The sequence below is a fragment of the Hyposmocoma kahamanoa genome, unplaced genomic scaffold (assembly GCF_003589595.1).
Source record: "Hyposmocoma kahamanoa isolate Upper Pololo Valley unplaced genomic scaffold, ASM358959v1 67, whole genome shotgun sequence".
In the NCBI taxonomy this organism is placed as follows: domain Eukaryota; kingdom Metazoa; phylum Arthropoda; class Insecta; order Lepidoptera; family Cosmopterigidae; genus Hyposmocoma; species Hyposmocoma kahamanoa.
Window position 1 is genome coordinate 6,353,752 of NW_020653855.1, and position 16,759 is coordinate 6,370,510.

At 38.6% G+C, this 16,759-nt stretch overlaps 1 protein-coding gene across 1 annotated transcript in view; it reads left to right on the forward strand.

Annotated features, from left to right (window-relative positions):
• LOC113232158 (scavenger receptor class B member 1-like) overlaps positions 1-16,142 on the forward strand; it is a 39,977-nt gene extending 23,835 nt beyond the window's left edge. The window contains exons 5-9 of the mRNA XM_026466796.1: positions 981-1,096; positions 2,069-2,168; positions 3,326-3,453; positions 11,559-11,679; positions 15,957-16,142. Of these exons, the coding sequence (XP_026322581.1) occupies positions 981-1,096; positions 2,069-2,168; positions 3,326-3,453; positions 11,559-11,679; positions 15,957-16,142 (651 nt within the window). The remainder of the gene's footprint in view (positions 1-980; positions 1,097-2,068; positions 2,169-3,325; positions 3,454-11,558; positions 11,680-15,956) is intronic.
• The last annotated feature ends 617 nt before the right edge of the window (positions 16,143-16,759 follow it).

The window sequence follows — 16,759 nt, forward strand, 5'->3', positions numbered from 1 at the left end:
AATTTACAGTTAAACAAAAATAAAGTGGCTTCGACCAAGTAGAAAGAAAAATAGAGAATTTAATTTAAATATGAAAATTCAATCTAAAAAAGGAGAAACTGCGAGTACGTGTAGAGTCTGTGTGAGCGTGTATTGTGTGATCACTGTGTTACCATGTATGTGTGGTTGTGATATTAGTGTCAGTAGTGGAATGTCACAATCGCACCGCACGACTGCCAGTGCTGTTGGACACCTGGCTAGATAATAAAAATTTCTTAAAAGACAATTTGAAGGATGCAACAGATTTGTAATTTTTAACGGTGGTGGAATGTCGTTCCAAATGAATCACTTTTGACGTCGGTTTTTTTAGTACTCTGGTAACCTCAGGGTTAGGTCATGACTACTACAAATGACGTCACACAAGAAAAAACTGACCTGAAAAGTCCGTGGAATTACATCTATTTGCCATGTTTTATTGAAATCGGTTACCGGAAAGTGCGCAAAACCGGGTTCATCCCCAAATTTGCCACCCTTAGAGGTAGAATATTTTTTTCAAATTTAAATGAAGATTCCACACACTTTTGAGGTCTGTTTTTCTTTATATACAAGTTGGAATTTATTATACACGAATCAATAATAATTAGAATTTGAAGCAACTATTGAGAAGTAATAAGTTTAAAAACTACATTAAAAATATTTTGATTGAAAAGTTATATTACAAAATTGAAGACTACGTGTTAGTTAAAGAAGTATGGAAAGACGACACGGCTCCAGAATCCACACAAATTTGATTTAAAGTGTATTCCATAGCATTTAAGTTTATTTGAAAAGAGCAATCCCTAGAGTTTCTTGCTCCTTCTCCGGGAGGTCAGCGTAGTGAACGACCAATAGCTTAAATGTGGCGTTTTCAAGTGTAAATTTATTTTATCTATGGAATAAATGATTTTTTGACTTTCACTGACTTTGATTTTGGTCTTTATTAACATTTTCAATGTTGGCAGGGCGTTGTCTCCAAAGCAATAGACGTGAACCTGAATTCGTTGACCCAGTTTATGCTCAACACAGCACTGAAGCAGTGCAACCATCCTGACGCCTTCATTAAACTACCTGTTCATAAGTAAGTGACACTGGTATCGTCATAGTTATTCTAGCAATTGGTCATAAACATCGAGTATAAAACTAGAAATAGAGACGAAATAAGGGCCACAACAACTGACCTGCGTGTACGTCTCCCTATATTCCAAAAATATTCTGTATTTATTGTAATAAAGATAATATGTCCAACAATGGAAGGTGTTCCATTCGGTGGTGTGGGAAAATCAGCAAAACATCTAATTACAAAACAAACGGAATCACATTTCATTGGTAAATAAATATTAAATGTGTTATTTTTAAATTTTCGTCTGTTTTTAATTTGAAGTGAAACAATTGACGACACCCGTCAGTTGTTACGTATTTGGGCTGGCCAATCGGAGCGCAGTTGTCACGTTAAGAATTTGGCAGAATAGTTTTCAAACCTATTAAATGGCATTTCATATCTATTTTCATGAAATTTTCGATGATGATTTTCGATAACTGTGCAAAACGATTGCATAATTCCTCCTTCAAGGCGTGGGTGGTCGTGGACTTGTTGGCGTGAACCTTCGATTTCCAAATACCCCAAAGAAAAAGTCATGATCTGGGCGGCTAATTCTGATTCCCAAAACAGGAACTTACACGACCAGGAAACAACTCGTGGAGTAATTGCATTGTTTCTCGTGCTGTATGACACGGAGCACCGTCTTGTTAAAACATCACATCTGCCACACTTTTCTTTGAGGTTTTTTGAAATCCAAAGTTTATGTTGCATGTGCAAAGTCGTAGAGGCCTTTTACCCAACATGCTTTACCACACATAACCCTATATACTTCATGGATCAATGAAATGTTTAATTACAAACCTGGGCTTTCTATCAAAATTACTTCTTGCGTGAATTTTGGGACACCTTTATTTAATATATCCTTTGTTGTAGTATTAATCTATTAACGTATGTTATTCATATATAATACGACTGTGTTTACAACACTTAATACTACCTTTTATGTTTCAGCTTCTTGTGGGGCTATGACGATGATATAATTGACATCGCGAAACCTGTATTGAGTCTTTCTGGTAAACTTAACTTCGAAAACTTCGGTCTTTTGGCAACTGTAAGTACCTGCTTTATATAGAATAGAATAGAAATCATTTATTCTGTATAAGACGCAGTATTACTAAAAAAAACCATTTTTCAAGTCCCATTGTGCTTGTAATTTCACCAGCAGCCTTCCCCTTCAAAACCGGAACACAGTAAGGCTGACTAATGTAAGCAGTAATCTGCTTGGCGTCAAAAATAGGGTGGCAGTAGCACTCTGGACGAACTCTTTCACAAGAAGCTCTACTGATACTAAAAAATAACTAATACATAACATTTTGCTACTACAAAATTAAATACAAAGCAAAATTGAAAGCACAGCATAACTCATTACAAACTATTTAACAATGCACGAGAACCAAAGAAAAGAAGCATTGACTTATAAATAAATGGACGACGGGTCTAATACAAAAACCACGAAAAAAATGTCCCAAGTCAACCTATTCGAAATTTAAATTGTTATGTTATCGCAGTATCGCGCTGTCCGTAGAACAAATGAAGACTAAAGCGGAGTGTCGTGCTCTGTATACGATTTTAGCGCCTTACAAGTGCAGACACTTTTTAGCGCGGACCCGACGTCCATATAATTGTAAGTCAATGAAAAGAAGATAATAATATATAATAATTTAAAAATAAAACAGAAGACAACTTAAATAAATAATTGATGTAACGAATAATCATCCACTCAGTCTATTACCTACCTCTATGGTCTTTCAGGGATTAATTTATTGTTTATGCAACAATATTTTTTCTAAGAATACCGCCAATATTCTATAACATTATAATATTGGAGTAACATTGAGACGACGTTCACGAAGCAATCTGCAAACAGCGCGTTTAAATTATAGCCTCGTTTTGACAGTTAATGATTTGAAATGGAACGTAACCTAATGTTGCAATGTTGGCGCACCTGACAGTTTAGCCAACTGTGTGAGTGCAGGGATATGCAGGCGCGGAAAAAGGGAAAACCGCTGGCGCACTTTTTTTTTTTTTTTGAATAACATTGAAGTGCATCCTAATTAAAATTAAGTTGCATGTACAGACGTTAAGTACACGCAATAAACTGATTATTGTTCCGTTTAGTAACATTTTCATTTCTAAATCGCCGCAATTATGGAAGATGGTTTCTCCGTAAATGGCCCCGTCACATATTTTTGTTTTTTTTTTTTTCAGAAAAATGGCACAGTATCAGACCGCCTGACAATCAACACGGGCGAGAACGACAAAGACCGAATGAATGTAATTGAAAAGCTCAACGGAGAAGATCATCTCAACTACTGGTCCAGTCCTGAATGCAACAGGTATGTTTGATGATTTGATATAGATTCCATCCAGTTTGTACTCGTAGTTACATTGTCCGACTCCTGATTTACTGACTAAATGTCAGTTTAAGGGCAATGGTTTTTGGTTTAACACTTCTCGACACAATAATGTACAGTCATCAGTACATCAAACTATATACTTTTGTTTGTCGCCTCAAGAGCAACGGAACAAGATCCGTCGATGTGTAGCGTCTGTACGTTTCTAATTTACAGTTAAATAAGTCACAACCAGACAGTACAGATTACCCATTTTGATAGAATTTTAATTTATATTAAATGATTGCCATATTAATTAAATGACTAAAGGATTTTCCGCGTAATTATATAAGTTCATAAATTGTTAAGAAATTGCTCGTGTTTATTTTTATGAATAAATAGGTTAAGAGTTTATCAAATAGTGATAAATACTCAGTTATATTTCCAATACATAATGGGCCAGGAGGTCGATTCTTGTACGTTGCGACATATTTTAGAATTGGAAAAAAAATCTCAACGTCAAAATGTATTTAAGGTCTATGTTGTATAAAAATGTTATTTCCTGTATGTATACAAATGCAAAGTGCGATTTTTTTGTTTATTTATTTACTTTAGGACAACCAATAAGATATAAATTGAATATTACAATTCCATGAGTTAATTCCGCCTTCCCCTATCTATCATTGGGGGAATAGACGTAGGTTGGGGTCCCACCTCGATGTTGTGAACATTCCCAGAATTCGCATTAATACGCTATAACTTGGACCTTTTTAAGTCGAAAGTGAATAGGCATTATTTAGATGCGCATGATACATCTTCGATCTCGTCGCCATTTTCCATCAGGTGAGATGGAGGTCAAATGCGCACCTTTTTTTGTATAAAAAAAATGTGGAAACAGTGATATAGAGACTTATACTAACGAAGGCTGTTGGTGAAATTACAGGCACATGGAACTTGTCAATTTACGTGTCAGGGTGACGGGTACAGTGGCAGTGCGCCTCAGATCTTTGCGATTTAAAGAGCTGAGTGGCACTTCAACTGTTATGGACAGGCGTGTTGATATTATAAAATAAAACTAAATTCCGCCTCAATTAAAGGTCGCCATGGCATGCAAATTTACAAATGTGAACACGACAGCAAAAATAAACAAGTTAATCCAATGAAAATAAAAAAAAAACTTAAAACAAAACCCCAACTTACATAATAACAACAGCAGCAATTAATTCATTACTATTATTTAAAAAATTAACTATCAAAAGTAAAATAATCTAATTAAAAATATGTGTAAATAAAAAATACAAAAATAAAAATTTATGTGAAACTCATTGACTTACAAATAAATGGACGACGGGTCTAATACAAAAACCACGAAAATAATGTCCCAAGTCAACCTATTTAAACGTAATGACATGTCAAGGAATGTGAAAAAGCTAAAACGTTGAATTTAAATTGTAATGTCATCGCAGTACTGTCTAATTTTGCTTGCTTCGTTGTCAGTCGAACAAACGAAGACTAAAGCGTGAATGACGCTCTGTATATGATTTTAACGCCCTATAAGTTCAGACACTTTTTAGCGCGGACCCGACGTCCATATAATTGTAAGTCAATGGTGAAACTACATTATTGTTAATAAAACTATTTTTAGGGTCTGTTGGTTTCTTTAAAAAAAAACAAATATACGTGGTTTAGATTCGAAAATATTTCCAATGTGGAGCAATCGGGAAATTCTAAGAACTCTGTATAATAATATGTGCTAAGTTTTTTTGTTGACCTGTAATAAATAATACACATAGATATGTAGTGTGAATGACAAAGTAACGTATTTTTTTGAAAGTGAAACCTGTGTTAATATATGCAGTAGAACTCGTAACACGAAGTACCTACTGCCATCTTGCCTATTTCTACCGTGAAGTAGTTATGCTCGCAATAATGCGTTCCGCTTTTGAAGGTTTAGGGTGCTGGTGAAATTACAGGCATATGGGACTCGTCCACGGTGGCGGGCGCAGTGGCAGTGTCCCTTGAATCTTTGTGATTTAAAGCTCTAAGTAATACTGCAACTGTTATGGACAGGCGTGTTACTTACTACCAGGCGCACGCCTAGTTCGTCCCGTCGTTTGTTAAAAAAGAACAATATTTCATAATATATATCATTCAAAATATTTTGATTGAAAAGTCGTATTACAAAATTGAAGACTTAGGGTCATATTCCAGAACTCTAATGAATGCTCAAATCAGGACTTGAGTATGATTTCGAGTGCTTTAAACCATACTCAAATCCCTTAAATCCTGACTTGGACATTGAGTAGAGTTCTAGAATACGACCCTGAGTGTTAGATAAAGATGGATGGAAAGACGACATGGCTCCAGAATCCACGCAAATTTGATTCAAAGTGTATTCCATAGCATTTAAGTTTATTTGAAAAGAGCAATCCCTAGAGTTTCTTGCTCGTTCTTCTCAGGGAAGTCAGCGTAGTGACCGAGCAGTAGCTTAAATGTGACGTTTTCAAGTGTAAATTTATTTCATCTGTGGAATAAATTATTATTCGCCATTTTAGATTCTGAGAACGTTAGCATTCGACATTTACTATGTTTTATTCGATGTTTCTTTACTATGACGATATCTCTATCGCATTAGAATCGGACCCCAGGAAGTTTATAAGGTCGTAGGGTCGCAATACTCAATGCTATATTATAAATCCTTTATTGTAACATAATTGTAATCATATCTGAATAGCTCGCCTCATAAGAATAAAACAGAGGACTACGTACTGTAATATAAGTTGAGAAATTATACGGTGTGCCAAAAACTGCATGCTGTACTAATGTGTAAAACTTTCATCAATTATGTATTGGCCATGTTGATCTACAATCTTTTGCTATCTGTCGTGTATTTTATCATTTATCATCATTTATCATTTATTTATTTTCTCGGATAAATTACATCCATAATTACAAGTACAAAACTAAACTAAACTAAAATTGACATAAATAAATAAAAATGAATTAATTAAAATTGTATTTTTACTCGAGTCAGTAGATGAACCATGTTACAATGGTTCAAATATAGACAGTCGAAACGTTCTGCAAACACGTTCAGTATACTGCTGCAACTGGCCCGCACCCTGCGCACTAAGGATGTGCATCTCTTCCGCATTATTGCATAAAAGCAATCTACTCGTGCTTCAGCAAACATCCCCGAAGCGCTGCAGAAGCGAGGCAACCCCAGCAGCACCCTAAACGCATTATTGTACTGGACGCGTAGGGCGTTGTATTGTTTTAACGTATAATTCGCCCACAGACTGCTAGTATAAAAGGACGTACAAAATGCTCTGAAGAGGGTGATCTTGACGTCCCTCGAACACCTAACAAATCTGCGAGCTACCATATTAGCTCTAACAGACAACGCCCTACGCTCCCTCTCCATGTCAGCATCGTCTTTCAGGTCCGAGGTTACATAGTGCCCAAGATATTTAAACTTTTCCACTCTATTGAGAGGGCACCCGTAAAGTTTAATAGGTGGTATTTTATCTTGACACCTTCCCCGGGCCTGAAAGACCATGCATTCACTTTTCTTTACATTATATTGCAAACCGTGACCGTATTGTCAGAATTTCTACGTCATAAAAATTCCTGTCTTTCTAAATAAAATACAGCTCTAGCGTCTTTATCGTAAGCCTTTGTGGCGTGCTGGAAATTGTTACGGGTTTTGGTGGTCATATAGAGGTTGTTGACTGTCGCTCTCTTGTTTATGCTTCTCCATGGGCATGACCACAATATAAATTTTTAAAATAAAAAGCTTAATTTTTGTTTAAAGTTACCTTGTGTCAAATACTGTACGGACTTTTTGGCCAAATGGATGCCGTACTTTCTCAAACTCGTATCGTATGAAGAGTGATTACTCAGAAGATCGCAAAACTTTTTATTTTAAATTTCAATTTCTTATCAAGGGTATTAATTTGGATGCATTACTTTAAGTATAGATAAAAAGCCAGTGTGTGAATATGAAAGAAACGTGATGTGAAATTAGCCTGCAAAATTTGTATATACAATCCATTTTTTGCATTTCAGTTACTTTGTTTTTTAAGATACGACTTTGAGAAAGCAAGGCGACGAAATATTACTTAATGTACGACATGTACCCGTGTCCAATAGCGAGGCCTATATACAGGTTGAACAAGTCGCCTACCCGGTGGTAAGTGACTGGCCTGTTCATAACAGTTGCAGTACGACTCGGTGCTTTACATCACAAAGATCGTCACCCTGTGACATAAGTTGATAAGTCGCATAAGCCTGTAATTTCATTAGCAACCTTACCCTTTGATGCTCATATTACTTCCCTGGACGAACTCTCTCACAAGGTGCTCTACTGCTAATAAAACATTGTATGATAATTGTCGTCTTGCTGTTGGCTGTCGTAATAGCTTTAACGAACAAACTAGATACAAATCAAGAAATCTTCGAAAGTAGTGCAAATACTTTTATGTCTATAAAATAAAAAAAATACTACCAGGGTTTTAAGTTAAAGGGATGATCGGTATTAGGCAACCATAAACTGTTTGTGGTGAAACTGTCACCCGAACATCTGTTGGCCTTGGTGAAGGAAGAGTTTTGGCCGAAGGGTGTCATATATCGGCGATTCCGAAGCAGGTTACCTGATACCAGATTTTATGTTTTTACATAAATAATAAAAAAAACTTTCATATATTTGTAATTTTTAAGCTTTTCAATGGCGCGATGTTTGACCGCCATTTTATTCAATTATTTTTGTGAAATCACTCCACGAGTTTGTTATAATTATTAATGCAAAGTACTCTCAGAAAAAAATCCTTCGATCCAGCTGGATACGAACCAACGTATACTAGCAAACCGTACCAGACGCTATGCCAACTAACGAATTGGCGGACTTTATGGATCTTTGCCATGTGCTTGCTGCAGAACTTTGATTTACTCTCATTCTGTTTATTCTTCACTTAGCCTAGTATCTTTACATTCTTTCTCACAGATGGTCACACAAAAAACAAGACACAAAAAAGTCTTTACAAATCATAAACATAAATCTGCAACCAGACATAGAAAACTTGCTAAAGTCTGCTGGATCGTTCCGTAGGTCAGGCATGGTATGCTGAAGGCGCTGGTCCGAATCCAGCCGGATCGATGGAATTTTTCTTAGCGTTAAATTATCATATTAATGTTAATATGAAGGGTGTGTGAAAGATATAACAATAAATAATCTAATTTCACTTTGTATAACAACATTTGTTATAATTTCTAAGGATATAATCATTAGTTGTACATAATCAACTAAAGGTATAACAACAAAAGGCATAATTTCGATGTATATAATGAACCTTCAGTATAACAAACATTAGATGTGATGATTAAGAGATATAATGAACAAATGGTACCTATAAGTGCTACCAGTATAATGTATTAAATAATATAACAAAATATTTTGTTTTACGCATAGTTGAAGCGCCCTATATTATGTTGATAAGATTTTTTTAATTTCATTTATTACAAATATAATTGCTTTAAATGCTTTTTGTGTTATAAAATATATTTATTAAAACTTACTATCTAACTTTTTTTTACCCGGGGAAATGCGTTACACACAACGCGTCCTCTCTAAGAAGAGAGGCCTGCCCACAAAAACTCCGGGGGTGTTCCTCCACGCACCTTGTGGCGGGGACGCGGGGACGCTTCCGCATTCTTCCGCTATCCCACCGGTGCCGTCCGTTTGCACGGGCCCTTCCAGAATACAGGGTGGGAATAGTTCACCCTGTTCTCCTAGTCGCAGTGGACTGCCTGGAACACTTGGCAGCCCGCTACCGTCGCCAGTGTCCCTTTTTGTTCGAGCGGCCGGATTCCCCAATCCTAACGCCCGAGAACCTCTACGTGGGCGGAAGCAGGTATAAGCCCGCCTTCTTCGCCCCATTCTCCTACTGCGGATCGGAGCCGAGAGTGGATCGTCCTCTCGACTACGCTCGGCGGCCTCCTTCTGCGCCATCTGCGACTTCCTCGCAGAATGAGGCCATTGCCTCCCGTGACGCCACGTCGGCGACCATGACCTTGACCACGGTCATCCCACCACTGCAGCGAGTGAAGCGCGTTGTTGCGCCCACGCTTGGCACTCTGCGCGCGTATGGTCGGCAGTGTCCTCACTGCAAGAGCAGTGGTGACATGCCGGCAGTGGCTCTCTACCGGCTATGTGGCACAGATACCTGCCGAAGCTACCATGCCCCGACAGGATCTGCACCAATCGGTAATTGAGCGAACCGTGCCTCCTGCTTACCCATTCCTTGAGGACTGGACGCCGCCGGCCGACTTCGCCATTGCGCCAGCACTTTCCGTTGGGCGGATCTCCTCCACCTCATGACCTCCTCGGGGGTCGGTCCTCCTTCCTGGTCTCGTGTGTCTGCGCATCGCCTATGCGCCTCCGCAAGGACCCCAGCATCGAGGTCCCAGAGAGGCGCACCAGCGAGCACACACGCCGCTTTGTACGACACGGTGCGGTATGATCGTATTGCTCTGACCGCCATGACCCGCTGTGGCTTACGCAGCTCGGCCTTGTTCGGACCGGTCAGAGCTCTGACCCACACCGGTGCGCCATATAGCGCCATGGACCTTACCACGCCGGAATATAACCGTCGGCAGGTCACAATCGGACCGCCTAGATTAGGTAAGAGTCTTTCGAGAGCAGATGGGGTCCCGATTAGCTTGGAAGCCAATCATCGAAAATGCTCCCGGAAGTTCCACCTACCGTCGAGCTAAAGTCCCAGATATTTCATATGAGGCTTCACCGCAACCTAACCTAACCTAAATCCACAGGAGGAGGTCAAACCAACTACTAAATGCTAACAAATTCGGTTCATTCAAAATGTCACCTAAACACCGCTGGAATTATATTTATAATAAATTATACCAGTGAATGTTATATCTGAAGTGTTTAAATAAAATGAACGTTATGCCATCGCTATATTAGACTGAAAGTTGTTATATCAATCGTCTATTATACCCAGTGACCTTTATATCATGCAAGAATATGTCAAATGTCTGTATACCATAAATTAATTAGATCTGTTGAGCGTTATATAGACTGAAAATATGTCATTTGTTGTTAAATACTACGAACCGCACCCTTATAATAAGCCAGTGGAGTAATTTCACAAAAAAGAATTGAATATCATGGTAGTACTTAAACTGTCGTGATATTCAATATACTCACTTGATATTAACATAAATAAACTATTTTTAGTGTAGATGTACAAAATTTTTACGGTAATGCTCTTTCTTTTAACTTCGTATTGGTTGAGTAAAGTTGATAACAAGCACTAGAATAATTATCTCTTGTAACTATGACCCGTTAAATGTGCCAAGCTATATTTTTCCCGTTCATAGCACTTTTTATCATACTGAGATAATATTATCTGTTTTTTTTTTTTTCAAATAGCAAACATGTCGTAGTTCATTTGATATTAGCCAATCGCAAGGGCTTTCTAAACAATAAAGTGCGCGATGACGACGTATTTATTGTGCAATATTTTAAACTACTATGTTCTCTTTTGACGGAAAATAGTACATTGTATATCGTCTGCTTAAAGCTTAAAGTTAAACCACATAAGTGACATTTTCCACAAAAATCTCAAAATTATGTACTAGTTGTGAGAAATTGCGAACGAGGCTCTATTAGAAGCCCGAAGTCGAAGGCTGAGGGCGAATGAACGCCGGTTGTCCAAGACAATCCTGTACACTGACTGATGTGCGGTCAGAACTTGAACTTATAAGATTCTTGTGCGCGCACAGATTATCTCTCGTATACCCTAAGGGTCAGTAGGGAGGGTCGCTATAATCAAAACTCAAAACTAATGTACATAAATATGGGGTTGTTCCCCACCCAGATTTAGTCCACCGGCAGAGGGAGCGCCGATGCATGCTGTAACTTGCAGATGGCGCTTTGTCTCGAAGTTTTTCGCCTGTGCTCTTGACCGTTTCCCATTCAAATGATGACACTTTAGATATCACCTGGGCGTGAAAACGTCTACGTTTCCATAATAAGCCGGATAAAAATGTAGCAAATTGATATGTATGTGATTTATTGTTGATTTCAGCCTTGAGGCAACTGACGGCACGATCTTCCCCCCATCAATGTTAGACCGAAAGAGACCACTGCACGTGTTCTACCCTCAGCTATGCCGACGGCTGCCTTTCCAGTATGAAAAGGACATTGAAGTAAGCTACTGGATTAACCCTCTGCGACTGACGTTACGTCTGACATATACCGTAAAAACTATGCGGTGTTGCAATTTCGTTATTTCGCTGGATAACGTTTTATCTCGCCAGTTGAATGTTTATAAATAACGCACCTCGGTCGCAGAAGGTTAACTTGAATGTCGAAATAACAACTAAACATTAATAACCAGTTAATAGCAGTACAGCTCCTTGTGAAAGAGTCAGTCGAAGTACTGCCACCTTACCTATTTCTGCCGGCAAACAGTAATGCTTTTCATTATTGAAGGGTGATCTGAGGGGCACGGCCACTGTGCCCGTCACCGTGAGACATAAGTTGACAAGTTCCATGTGATTGTAATTTCACCAGCAACCTTACCCTTCATAAGCTGAGATTACTGCTAGGTGGCAGAAATAGATAAGGTGGCAGTACTTCCTTGGACAAACTCTTTCACAAGGAGCTCTACTGCTATTAAAAATCTTTATTGTCATAGGTAAGCAAATTACATTTGAAATTGTCATACATAAGGCGCACTACAAGTTTCCGGAACTGGCCACTTACATAAACAATATTTAAAAAGTAATTACAACATTTGAAACTGGAACTCATTGGCTGTAGAATACGGTTTGTTTCATCTGACTGTCACTTGTTTTTACATTGTGGCGTCATTTTAGAAATTGGTTGTCTACATCACCATGGATTTAACTCGTGAAAATTTTCGTAGTATGATTTTCTACGAATTTAAGTGTAATTTAACAGCTCAACGGAGCTTCGCTCGGCTTCAGACTGCTTTTGGCGATGAAGCACCATACAAGACGACTATTTATAGCTGGTGTGCAGAATTCAAACGCGGTCGTGTGAATCTAAGTGACGAATTTCGTGATGGTCGCCCGTCCACTGCTGTGAACAACAAAAACATCGATGCTGTGCGCCGTATGATCAAAACAGACATACGTGTGACGTACCATGGGATTCGGACATTTTTAGGAATAGGCATGAGTCAAATACAATCAATACTACACAAACATTTGGTTGTGAAAAGCTGTGCTCTCGGTGGATCCCACACAATTTGACTGGGGCTCAAAAAACGGAACGCGTCACTTGGTGCAATGCCATGCTTACCAGATTCAACGAAGGGACGTCAAATTTGGTGTGGGACATAGTAACAGGTGACGAAACATGGGTTTATAGTTAGCAGCAATCGAGCGTATGGGTCTTTCGAGATAAACCGAAACCAACCAAAGTGGCGCGCGTGCAAAGTGCCTCTAAGTGGATGATTACTTCTTTTTTTACTAAAACTGGACACGTGGCTACTGCTGCTTTGGAGAATTGTTGTACCGTGAATAATGATTGCTACACGACCATTTGTTCTCAACTCCGTAAAAATAGCCGTAAACGCCGTATCATCTTACACCACGATAATGCCAGTTCTCACACGGCCAGACAGACAAATGAATTTTTCAAGGTCAACAACATTGACCTTATGAGCCATCACGCGTACAGTCCCGACCTGGCACCTTGTGACTTTTATTTATTTGCAAAAATTGAGAACCAGTTACGCGATTTTCATCACCTGAAGAGGCTGTCGAAGAGTATGAAAAATATGTTTCAGTGATTGTCATGGAGAAGTAGTGGAGGAGGAGGAATGGAATGCTCTACCGGCATCTGTATTTCCCGAAAAGTACCATTTGCCGCTATTGAAGGCTAGAGTGAATAGACATTTTTTAAACAAACGCGTCCCATCGTCGCTTAACATCAGATGAGATTGTGGCCAAGCGTGTGTCTATTATACAAGCTGTGTATTTGAAAGTGAGACATACTTATAGAGTGCGTTATATTCCTGATTCTGAACCCAAAAAAATAATAAACTAACGAACTTAAACTTTACAAAAAAATCTTTTTTTTTATCGACTACTACTTGTGAACAACATTACTTATCGAAATCTATGCACATCACTATTAACGCTCCGACAGACGCAGCAGCGAGAGGCGCGGCAGCACGGCGGCGAAAAACAAAGCATAGGACGGCACTGTTTGCAGAGACAGTGCACGCGCGATCTTGACCTAGCGAAGACACGTAAATTATTTGTACTTCCGCCTGCCCGAATACTGCGCCGGCGGCGAACGCGCCCCTCGCCTGCAAAATGGATATTTATTCAAACGTCGAATTGACTGAGATGGTGCGACTTTACGCAATAAGTGGCGAGCTATTGAAATGTTCCCAAATTGGAGTTTACGCGGAGGAGGTGAACAGTGTCGAAGTTGTTGCATGAGAGGATTATCTCACCATTTTATACTGTGAGACAAAATGTGTTTGTGTTGATCAATTTAAAACAAAATTTACTACGACGTGCTAGACTATGCATTGTGGAAAACGGTGGAAATTTTGAACACTTGCTAGTATTCCAAATGCACTCGAAATCAAGCGTAAAGGGAATCGGTTTATTCCTATTTACGCTCCAAAACAAATTTGTTGATTTATTTTTTGTTCTATCCCATATCCTAATTTTTTTTAGTCTATGTTAAGTTGTAACATGATTTACTATGAAATGCATGAATATGTCTCACTTTCAAGTATACAGCCTGTATATTAAAAAAAAAGGAGTGGCATAAATGTTTTTAAAATTGGTTCATTCGTATTGAGAAACAATAAATTTATTTCTGACCATTTATAGTATTATAAAACCGGAAACTTATAGTGCGCCCCACGTATTAATTAAACACCGTAGTTCGTTCGTAAGGCAGATTCCTCTGAGAAGAATGAGCAGGAAACTCTAGGGGTAGCTCTTGTAAATATACATTTGAATACTTTTTGTCTACCACAGATTCCTTCATCCAAGTACGCATAGCAGTATTAACCATCAGTATAAAGTATTTGATTCACAATAGTTTTAAACCTCGTAAATGGTAATTTGAATATCTATCGGAATCTCATTATAGAAGCTTCTACTTCGACTGTCAATAACAGCTAGTTTATTTTTATTCCTCGTATTAACGTTATGTCTGTTTACTATTTTTCATTAAAAAAATATTTTTTTCTTAACACAAATAACATTTTCATAAATGTACTGTGTTACGTTAGTACAAGAATGTTAATTTCTTTAAATCTCTTAAAGACACTCTGAGGCGTAGATTGTAAATTCTATAATACCTATAGTTCAGGTTATAGATTGTAAAATCTCTAACTTGAACCTTACCTACCTTTTTTTTTTGACGGGGGGGAAATCTTTATGGCCCAGCCCAGGGAGACTCAGGGGTTATGTGGGGACTTTCCCTGAGACTGGAGGACCTACCCCACTAAAACCCCCCCGGGCTTCCCTCTCGCCGGTTGAGTCGGCGCCGTGGGATCAGTGAACATTCACCACGACGTCGCCCGGCCGCCCTAGCTTATGCCAGGGCTCCCGCGCCAACGGAGGGGCGAGTCGGTTGTCCTCCGACCTTACCTACCTAACCTTAACTATTAGTTCTTCTGCAGTAAAATGTGTATATATTTACAAAGAACAATAAATACAGTATCTCACTGGTTATTCATTAATTATGTTTTACAATTGGTGTGCTATTTGTACAATAAAGAAGTTTACAAAGTACAACCCTAATTAACGCACTAAGTGCTATTGTGTGCGCATTGGTTTAGTGCCCTTTACTGACCTAACACCGATACGGATTGAACTCAATTTGATCAATTTCAATTGAACTTAGGGACTTGTTACGTAAATGCTTAGATGGAACCTCATGAATCTCAGACGGAAGCTATAATAAACTATATAAGTCGAATATTTGCTCAACATGTTCAATCATCAGAATTAGTCCGTTGTCTTGGCTGTCAGGGCTTTGGCGTGCAGTTTTCTTCGAGTTACCACCACCAAGCTCAGGCGTAGCATGTGTGCCAACACTATGCGGTGTTGTACATAATTGAGCTTAGTACGCCATTTACACTTTGTAACAAGGAGCTCTGTTGCTACTAAACATGCTTACTCATGATATAAAAAAGGTACAATAATATATAAACACTACCCCTACAAATCAAACAAAACAATATGAACTTATTCCAAAAGGGCCTGTAATCGCACAAATATAGATGCTATATAAGCAATTAAGGTAAAGAACGTAAAGTTGTTTTACGATCGGTTGAATGAGATTCCATATCGATTTTAGTGTAGTGGTTCCTTAAATCTAAGATATGAAACAGAAATGTCCGGTAATGAGCGACTAGCGTGCGTTCAAACGTGACGTATGCGGTATTTGGTCACCGGTGTAATCTTAATATTTTTTTTTTTAGATTGCAGACGGAATCCAGTTAATGCGGTATCAAATGCCGCACAACGTTTTCGACGACCCCGTGCTCAACAAGGACAATGACTGTTTCTGTCAAATTGAGCAGTGTCCGCCGAGAGGTGTCATCAATGTGACTGCGTGTGCTATGGGTAAGTGCGTAGCGAGTCCTAAGTTCTCATATGCCAAATAAGCAATACTTGACCAAATGAAAAGACGCGTGATGCGAATGAAGCTTCATACTTGGTACTTGTCTTTTAATTTTGTCGAATATTACTTATTTGACAGTAATTGTTTCGGACGGGTGTCGGACGGAGATTGAGAGTAGACCCCCTGCCCTCCTTGTCGTAAACAAAATTGGTGAAATTAGACACGTGGGACTTGTCAACTTATGTCTCCGAGTGACTGGGATAGTGACAGTGCGCCTAAGATCATTGCGATTAAAAGCTCTAAGTGACACTGCAACTGTTATGGACAGGCGTGTCGCTTACCAACAGGCGTACGACATGTTCGATCTATCACTTAAATACTTAATTAAATACTGCCTAGTTTTTTTTATTTTATCATCTCATTATTTCAACCTTCTGATATGAAAATGTTATTAGGTAAATACAAAAGAACTGTCTCAAGTTTTTGTCCCTCTTCAAGTTCTTTTCTTTCCAAGGGGAGCATGGTTTGCGCTGCGCCAGACTCACACTCTCTCACATATAATTACCGTTGTACAAATAAGTCATATTGTAAAGGTTTATTTACATGGAGAAAGCATTGACTTACAAATAAATGGACGACGGGTCTAATACAAAAACCACG